Source organism: Arachis hypogaea, chromosome 13 (assembly GCF_003086295.3).
Source record: "Arachis hypogaea cultivar Tifrunner chromosome 13, arahy.Tifrunner.gnm2.J5K5, whole genome shotgun sequence".
Taxonomy (NCBI): Eukaryota; Viridiplantae; Streptophyta; class Magnoliopsida; order Fabales; family Fabaceae; genus Arachis; species Arachis hypogaea.
Genome location: NC_092048.1, coordinates 120,179,252 through 120,188,939, shown reverse-complemented (window position 1 = coordinate 120,188,939; position 9,688 = coordinate 120,179,252). Strand labels below are relative to the sequence as shown.

General features: G+C 33.7%; 1 protein-coding gene and 1 long non-coding RNA gene across 3 annotated transcripts; both read right to left on the bottom strand.

Annotated features, from left to right (window-relative positions):
• Positions 1 to 4,079: 4,079 nt before the first annotated feature.
• On the bottom strand, positions 4,080 to 4,974 carry LOC140178189 (uncharacterized). The gene is made up of 2 exons (XR_011870443.1): positions 4,484 to 4,974; positions 4,080 to 4,384 (listed from the first exon to the last, which is right to left on the bottom strand). It is a non-coding gene; the product is annotated as an uncharacterized lncRNA (long non-coding RNA).
• Positions 4,975 to 6,403: 1,429 nt separating this feature from the next.
• LOC112732973 (VQ motif-containing protein 31-like) lies at positions 6,404 to 8,223 on the bottom strand. 2 transcript variants are annotated; one of them, XM_025781815.3, is made up of 3 exons: positions 7,782 to 8,223; positions 7,540 to 7,593; positions 6,404 to 7,174 (listed from the first exon to the last, which is right to left on the bottom strand). In XM_025781815.3, the coding sequence occupies exon 3, from the start codon at positions 7,151 to 7,153 to the stop codon at positions 6,530 to 6,532; it is 624 nt and encodes a 207-aa protein (XP_025637600.1). In that variant the 5' UTR covers positions 7,154 to 7,174; positions 7,540 to 7,593; positions 7,782 to 8,223; the 3' UTR covers positions 6,404 to 6,529. The 2 variants fall into 2 exon arrangements, with proteins under 2 accessions (XP_025637600.1, XP_025637599.1); XM_025781814.3 differs by having other exon boundaries at positions 6,404 to 7,160; positions 7,782 to 8,065.
• Positions 8,224 to 9,688: the final 1,465 nt, after the last annotated feature.

Sequence of the window (9,688 nt, the reverse complement as noted above, 5' to 3'; positions counted from 1 at the left end):
AATCAACTACTTGGGAGTCCCCTTTCCAACTTTCATATGGTATAGAGGCTATGATCTCTATTGAAGTAAATGAAGAAAGCCCAAGGGTTAGATTCTATGATGAAATTAGCAATATCCAAGCATGAAAGAAGAATTCGACCTCCTACACCACACGAGGTACAACAAAGGGTTATCAGATGAAACTTTGCTATAAAAAAACTCATTCTAATTAGAAATAATATCAAATTGCAGAGGTGGGTGAAGAAAAGCTAGCAGCAAACAGAAAATGACCTATAAGATCATTGACGTTTTGGGAAAAGGTTACTACAAGGTGTCCGATTTGAAGGGGAACGAGCTATCTAGCTCGTGGCATGCTTGCAACATGAAGATATATTATAACTAGAAAGCAAATCTTGCTTCTTGGTGTACTCTTTTTTCGGACTTCATGATTTTTCCCAATGAATTTTTCTAGAGGAGGTTTTAACGATGCATCATAAAAAGAGTTAGGCGTTGAAATTTAAGAACTCGTAGCAATAGTAAGTTTATAATTTATTTCAATTAATAAAGTACATTTCCTTCCATGTGTTATTTCTTTATTTGTACCAACTCATACTTGACAAAATGTGAAAATCATGGCTGGCCTCTTATGGTTAGCATGATGAAACAATGAGATCCAAGTTGTTGTATAGTAGTTATACAAGCAAATTAGAATAAGTTTTTAAACATTTCAGAAATAATGAGTTCTACATCCTACAAAGATAAATCGCAAAAGTAACTTAGCATTGCGAAACTTATTATAAAAATGATGTGAAAATTATAAGATAATAAGGGAAGCAAAGTAACACAAAACTTGAAAAGGTAAAAATCAAAATTAACAAGCCCAAAAGGAGGCCAAGAGTATCTATAGCATAACTATTGTTCAAAGAAGGTGCACAACTCAGGCTATCAACTTAACAAATATAAGAAAAGATAAGAAACTAAGTTTGGGGAGTAGCTTGGTCTTTAGGAGGTAGGGAAGGTTCCTCAACAGGAGCAGCAGTAGAGGTGTTAGGATCTTCAGGTTGGACGGTCTCGTCATCACCGGGAATAAAAATGATTTAACCATTTATCACGACCTTGTCAGGGTCGATCAACGAGATATCCAGGTCGAGCGCCAAAACTTTGAAGTGGGCTTTAAGGTTTCTCCATAGTTTTGTCCAGACCATTGACAGAAAAATCCTTTAAATCCTCATACTTCTGCCTCAACTCCTCGAGCTACCCATCCAACTCGAGCTTCTCCCTAAAGACACGAAGGTAGCTCTCCTCAATCTTCTTTTTCAAATTCTCCACCATGTGACATTTTTTGTCTGATTCTTTGACCATGGCACGAAGTCAGGCTACATCCGATTTCATTGTGGCCCTCTCCATCACCCATTTAGCTTTATTCTTTTCAAGGTCTGCCATCTTTTGGCGAAGTTTGGTCACCTTCTTTTGGGTAGCGTTGAGAAGAGTTGCATGAGTTTCTTCAAGAGTGGTACAAACCCTAGCTATTCAAATACCACCCCTAGCCAGCACCTCTAAATTCTTTTATATGCTAGCATCATCCATACTGATTGTGCTATCCGGTAAGATGAACTCCTCACTAAAGCTAATGATGTTAAACCTTTGGTCGTAGACAAGGAGTTTTGCGTTTACAAGAGACACCAGAGTTTATTTCTTTTGGAGGTTCAGAGAAAGGAGGAACTGGGGGAATTACCTGGGGAGAAGAAGTCGGAGGGGATTGGGCAAATTTGTTAGCCTTGAAGGAGGTTAGACCAGATTTAGGAGGAGGAATACTGTTGCCTGACTTCTCGGCCTCTACCTATTGAGCCTGGCAAATAGCTTAGTTTTTCTTGGCTTGCTTTTGCTTTTTATAAGCCTTCGAGCTGTTGACTATATTTTCATAAAAGTAAAAGAAAACAAGGCTTAATAAATTCAAGTGTTATATACAAAAAGCTATCTATAAAATAAAGTCATCTACTTAACTTGGTTCGCATATAACTCAGTTTGGCTTCTAGAAATTTCTTGGTGTTGAGATTAAAAGCTCGACCTTAACACTCTTGAAAGAAGGTTACGATCAGTTCTTCCTCCTCATTAAGATCCTTAAAATTATAATTTAATACTGTTGATTCCTCCTCCTAATACAAACAGAACATATATTGGGATTTCTCATTAACATAAAAAAAGGTCAGTCTCCCTCCCGAGGTCGGATTTTGAAGTAATAATTTTTGAAGTCGTGAAAGGACTCTTCGAAAATAGAGAAAACTTTTTTTACCTTAAATAGCTCAAAAAGAAGCCCACTATTATTTTTTTGAGCTAAAGGATTTGATCAGTTGAAACAAATAAAAAAAAATTTTGAGGGATTAGAGAAGGTCGAGCTCATGACTAACTGATTGGTGGATTTTCATAAAGTCCTAAAAGTTTGGATGAAGTTAGATTGGAGCACATCGGGAAGTTAACAATACATCTTGTTCAAAATCAATAAAAAAAGTTTTTACACCTAGCCTAAGAAAAGGCACTCATACATAAAAAGAAAATGTGGCTCTGATTTCTTAAATTGAGCATAATAGATTTTTTCTTCAAGATCAGAGGCTACTAGAACGTAATTCTATTCATCCTCTTGTTTCTTACAAATGGGGTACTTAAGTTGGAAGTTTTATAGGATTTCCCTATTCATAACCGACACGACTGCTAAAACTATACTATCTATACAATCTAGACTGTTTCAAAATTTGGAAGGTATTATTTAGACTACAGATCGAGACATATAGGTTGTATACTTACAAAATAAAAATAACTAGCCATGTGAAACAATAAAAGTCGGGTAAAGCAAATAACAGTAGAGTGGTTCTTTTTCAACAAAGTATACAAACAATAATTGCCATTTCTAAATAAAAACAGGGGCCAAAACATGACCTAGGCTTGTAGGATTTTGAGGGACGTCATCCTCAACGGTGATGGTAGCGCCATTTAGGAACAAGACTAACCATAAAACTATGCACACCATAACAAGATTCAATAAAAAATATCAAAATACTAAAAATGATGCTTTTATGAAACTACATTATCAGAAAAAAAAAGAGTAAATAAAAAGCGACATTCTCATATGAACACAGATAGCATGGCAAGAATAGTAACCAACAAGTAGGAAAAAGAACTAATGAAAAAAAAAAAAGAAAAAAAATGCTAACCTTGATGAAGAATTAATGATAGAGAATTACACAACAAAACACAATCCTAAAATACAGCAATATCAAAAAAGGCTTCAGAGAGAAAGTAATTTTTAGGGAATGTAAAGTTTTGTAAGAGAAGTGGGAGCTTTTGTGCAAAGGAAATGAAGTGAAAAAGAAGAAAAAGAAGAAGAGGGAATCAAGTTTATATAACTATAAATAAGGGCAAAATTATAATTTAATCCTATTTTAAATGTTATGCACAGTTACCAAGAAAACTAAAAAGGCACGCGAACAGTGACAAAATATGAAACATCACATCAATCAAAATAATGTCGTGTCAGCCGACCTCCTCACATAAAATCACGTTGAGTCAGCCGACCTCCTCAGATAGAATCATGTCGAAAAACCGACTTGCGAAGTGGTTAGACTTAAGCACCTAACTGACAACACAACTTACTCATAGAATTGCTATAGTCCGACTTAACTAAACTTGACCTCAAGTATGGGCACTGTTTATATCCTGACTCAGTATCAAAGTAAGGCCCAAAATGAATAAGACCCAAGAGTCTATATCCACTACACCAACCTATACCTGACTTTATAGGCTCGATTTACATATAGAATCTTAACTTCTTAACTGCACTAACATGCATCCAAATAAATTTGCCCACTATTTCAAATATAGGATCTCTAACAACCCCTAAAAAAAAAAAAAAATCACCCATCCTTATAAGTGGATAAATGATAGAATGATAGTAAGGCTATCACTCTTACTGTATAAATACTCAATCACACACAGATATTTCTCAATCCTAATTTATAAAATTTGGCTAAAATTCTTTGTTAATTTAAGCATCAAAGTCTCTTTTAGATACCAACTCCCATTCACCATCAAAGACTTTGGACGGCTTTGTGTCGTTGAAAAAGATATTAAAACTTTCACCAGAAAAAAATCTGGACATCACATTTAGATCCAAATCACATCGATTTCAGCTAATCTTTGAAATACTATTCATTCTCTCGCACTTCAGTTCCGAGCAAATTAAAAAGAGAGAAAAAGAAAATTCTGTCCTGGGGGAGGGAGATAGCATTAAGAAAAAAAAAGAAATTAAAGTAGGTCAGTTAATTTTCTTCTCTTGTTGCTCCACGGGTTGATGATCCTCTTCTCCACATCCACTACTTGTGGTATAGATATATGAGAAAGATATTAAGGTCTGCAAGGCAGCAAAGCACAAAAGATGAATAAACTGATGCATGTAGCAGTAGTATAGTGGAGATAGATAGCAAAATTAATTCATCTCATCTCATCTTACCATCACGGAAGACAGAAAGGCGATGACCAATTAAAGGCACATCGATAATAAGCCTGCAGCAAAAACAACATGCATGCAGAGTTTTCTTAATAATAACTAGATGATTAACAATGCTGCAAACCAAATCCATCATCCTTTGTTGGTCAACCATGCTTCTAGGAGCAACTTCCAGATTAAGCACTAGCTCAGTTACTGTGTTATTGAAGAAAAGAGTTGGGAAGTAGTTCTCAGTTACTGTGTTATTGAAGAAAAGAGTTGGGAAGTAGTTCCCTGTGATAGGATGTGCATCTCAAGTTAAGGAAAGAAAAGCATGAATATGCATTTCTGAAGCCATAAGAAGAAGATAAGAGTCATAGATATATGGTGCAAGTGTGAACATATAAGTATTCAATTATAACTTGTAAAACATAATATGAGAAATGAATTCTCCCCCAGTGTCAAATTCCGGAAAGAAGGTGAGTTAACGATGTAAGAAACAATTTCATTTATTCAAAGAAAAACCTACACTGACAATGTCTTGTTCCATATATAAGACGTATGTGAGAGAGAGGGATCGTTTAGAGTGGGGTCCCGGTCCCGAATAAGCAAGAATAGGGATAGGGAATATTGGTTTCGTGCCGAACAAGAGATGCTTAATGTTATAAAATATACTTAACAATACAGAATAAATATTGAAAATGATATATATATATATATATATATATATATGCCAGGTCTATGGTGGTTAAGTTAATGGTGACTATATGTGACTATAAATTGACTAATAAATAAAGAAGTGATATTTGACAATAAAAAAAAGTTAGATTAAAATTTGAATTAGGTTCAAATCATGCTCATAACTAATTGAGGGAATGTATTTCACCTAAATACATGGATAAGACAAATTTTATGTCGAAAAAGTCTGGGGACCAATAATTTTTGTGTTTTCTGGCCAGTATTTAACCATTAAAACAAAAGTGAGTGATTTTCCACCATTAGATGTAATCTCACACCATTAAAAATACTATTGATGGCCAATTGATGGTTACAAAACACCAAAATTGCTAGCCCCTAGCATTCCACTTTCATGTCAGAGCTAACGAAAAGTGAGAAGAGCTAACGGAGCAATGGTGGTATGTGGTACAAGATGATGGAGGCAACAATGGCAAAAAAAAAAGGGAAATTTGGGTATTGGGTAAATGAAAATAGAGCCTCCGATTATCGCAGGGAACGAAGGAAGCAATCTCATCAAGGAAGAGGCGCGGAGGCAGATGGGTGGCGATGGCCATGGATACCGATTGCTGGACTGTAACAAGAAGCCCCGTCGAAACAAAGATCGCATTCGGTTCCATGTAACTCCAGGTAGAAGAAGATATCTCTCACCAACTTGAGGCTATTACTTGTAGCGGCAAACCAAATCTAGTAGCCAGAGTGAATCCAAGAAGAGGAATTATATGATTAGATGACGTTTTTCCTTGTTCCAATCCCATTTCTTCTTTGTTAGTATATTAATTATTATTTCGTTGATGCTAAGAAGTTAAGACAAAAAAAAAAAAAGAAAAAAATTTATTGTACTGGTCAAAATTATGGTCAACAAACATTTTATCTTTCACGTATTTTATTGTGATTTGTTAGTTATTTGTAGTCACTATAGCTATGGAACAAAGATGACCATCAGAAAACGCACCATATATACATCCACAGTAATTAGTTTTAATGTATATATATTATTTTTAAAATTAAATAAAAAGTGTACAAGAATTATCTGAACAAAATAAGAATTTGGATTTAATAAGAAAAAATAATAATGACGTTTTCATTTTTTGCATTGTATATTTGTATATTTGTAAGAATTTATAAAAAAATAAGTGACATTATAAAAATTTCCTTAAGTAGGAGAGAAAAAAAAGCTCTCGTAGCTTAAATTAGCAGAGAAAAGAATAACAGAAGGAGGAATATTTGATATTACAAATGCGTTGCATATATACCATGTATGTCTGTAATTTGAAGCATATGCTAAGAGATACATAACAATAATATAGTTACAAATGATGACGACGATGAAGACTACACTTTCTCAGTGGATGCCATGGGAAACAAAGGCAGAAGTTCAGGTTCAGAAAATCCAGGTTTGGGACGAGGCGATGGATGCAAATAAAATCGCCTCTCTCTGATAGCTCTCTCTTCTTCTTCTTCTTCATCTTCTTCTTGTTCCTCTGTGCTTATCATCTTCGTCTCAGACGGCACTGCAATATTAAGGTCTAAATCAAGATCATCTTTCTTGTCATCTTCTAGAATGCTCAACTTGGAGAAGATCGTTGAAGGTGTGAGAGGGCTTGCCGGGAAGCTCCCTGAAACAGGACTAGCAGGGTAGCTAGAGCTTCTTGAAACCGAAGGCGAACACGCCCCTGATTTACAATGCAAACTACTACTCTTAACAATCTCAACCTTTGGCTTCATGTATTTCCTTCTCTCATGGAGCTTGCTCGAGTTCTTCTTCGTGCATCCTCCTTCTTTTGATGCCATGCCTTCTCCCGCCATAGATGATGGACCCGTCAGTCGCTGCACTACTTCCCTGAACGCGTCTGTGTTTGTTTGAACGAACGTGGTTAGTGGTTTGCAATCTGCTGATGATGAGCTGGGAATCGGTGGTTTCTCCATTGTCGTCATGGTTCGGTTTAAGGACTCCATTCCCAGCCTGCAATAAATATCCTTGAATCAAAAGAGGAAAGTCCATCAAAGATAAGAAAAGAAACATAAGTTGAGAAGCTAGAGCATGTGACTTGAGATCCAAGGAATGCAAATAATTTCATGAGTGTTCAGGATGACCCACAAAGCATATTGCTTTTTTGATCTTGTCTAAAGTATGTCAGGGTGTAACAAAATCTTATACACGGAGATTAGGGAACAGAATTGTTTCTAAATAAAGCCCCATAAACACGGGCCATGTATTTCAAAATGAACATACCAATGTCCCTCAATAATGCTCTAGCTGCACAATCTTGACCCAATCCATCAACAAACATTGGTAAATTTTTTTTTTTTTCGTTTAACAGAATCTGTATTAGCTGGTTTACCTGCTTCTCTTTGACCTTTTTAATGCCTTGGGGCTGGACTTGACCCTCAAGTAACTGAAAATTGATAAATAAATAAAACATTCAGAAAAGTAGAAGACCAGGTTTCATCTTTGTTACCTCCAGAAATTGTTATTACAGAACTTAAATGAATCCAAATCGTCTGATATAACAACAGAACCAACTTTCATAAAACAATAAATGAAAAACTATGAACCTAAAATGACGAACAAATTCTTGCTTACCTAATAAAGTGTGCTGAATATGATGATAGTAAAGGTTACGCTGCTCCTGATCCTCCTTTTCTGATATCTTACGACCCACGAAAGAAAAAATTGGGTCGAGAAAAGGAAAATCAGGAGATGAATAAAAGATTGTCAAAGAGAGAGGCCTATTAGAAAGTGAGTGTAAGTTAACGATTTTCTGTTACAAGAACGAGGAGCCAGTGAGGACAAAGAATCTCTGACCTCAAAAAGTAGTCTTAACCATTTGGCTTTGCCACATCAACTAGTTGTAATCTCTCCGAAATGGCAATGGACCATGCCACTTTGCCACATAGTTATATTTACTGCTAAAAAAGGGGATTGACATAACTAAGATACTAAGAAAATTAGCTATTATCTAGAGGGACACAACTTGAGAGGGCTATTATTACTTTTTCTTTTTTTCCTTTTTTTATAAGAGAACTCTTATCTAGATGACCAACGTATGAATGTATGATGTAGAAGCAAAGTTTTATTGCATCTGTTTTGACATCTAGATGGCAGATAAACATTCACCATATTTATCTTTGAACCATCTTCTTGGAATGTTGTAGCTTCTCCGAAACTACCTTCTAAACGTTCCATGCTAAGAATAGAGGGGTCAAACAGAAACAAAATTACAGGGTTGTGATCGGTCACGTCAAACATTGTCACGTTTTATTTTTGTCCTAGAAATTAGGGAAAACGTTGCATTATTTAAGTCATAAGTGGAATCTACTAAAATAACATGTCTGGTCGCGTAAACATGTCATGTTGTTCCATTCTTGAGGAAAATGCTTGCATATATCAGAGTCACTCTTAAATGTTCAACAACGGTTAACCCCGCGGTAAATTATCATTATCTCACCCTATAACTAATTAGAAAAATTAGAAAAATGATGTGGCCTATTCTTAAAAGTGTTTTTTATTTATTTATTTAACAGTATTAAATAATCAATTATATTATTATTTGATTTTATAAGAATAATTGAATTGATTTTGTTTTGATTTGTATTAATTTTTTTTTGTATCTTGATTAATTGTTTTTAAAAATAGTATAATTTTTATATGACATATTTATAAGATATTTTTTATTTATTTAACTTAATTTATTGTACTAAATAATTATAATTAATTTATTATATCAATAATTTAATTTAATTAATTCAAATATATATTATTAGATTCAATTTATTGTCACGTTAACGTTTGAGTTGTTTACTAAAAGTTTCTCTTCATTTTCTTTCTTGATGGTAAATATTTTAATTTTAAATTGTAGATTTTTTTTTCATTGTTTATATTTCTTTTTCTATTTTAGATAAATTTTAACAAAAACAGTTTTCTCTAATAGGTTTTTTTGTTATGATAATAAAGAAGGTAGTTCAAGGATAAATTTGATCTCATATTAGATTATATTTGTTCAAATCGATTTTAACATAAGAGAGATTTTGAAAGTTTTACTCATGAATTATAAAAAAATGTCTACAAGTTTAACCATTAATGTTATTTAAAGAGAAATCTTTGAAAAGATAAAATTCTAATGGAAATATTTTAATTTAAGGTTTAATTATTCTGTTGGTACTTATAGTTTTACTAAATTTACAATTAAGTTTTTATACTTTTTTTTTTCTTTCAATTGGGTCTTTACATTGCTTTTAATTTTATAATAAGGTCCTTTCTAGTGTAAAAAAATGTTAGGGTTAATTGAATTTTTTTTTCGCAAATTGAAGGTATTCATAATTAAAAACCTAACTAGATCTTTGACCGCATGTATTTTGGGAGAAATATCCTGTTAATTTTAACGTTTTTTACATAAAAATGACCTAATTACAAAATTAAAAATAATGTAGGAATTTAATTGAAAAGAAAAAAAAGTATAGAGACCTAATTAAAAATTTGATGAAACTGTA

Excerpts from the sequence above, each read along its gene's own strand:
- LOC112732973 (XM_025781815.3), bottom strand. The coding sequence starts at position 7,153 with ATGGAGTCCTTAAACCGAACCATGACGACAATGGAGAAACCACCGATT.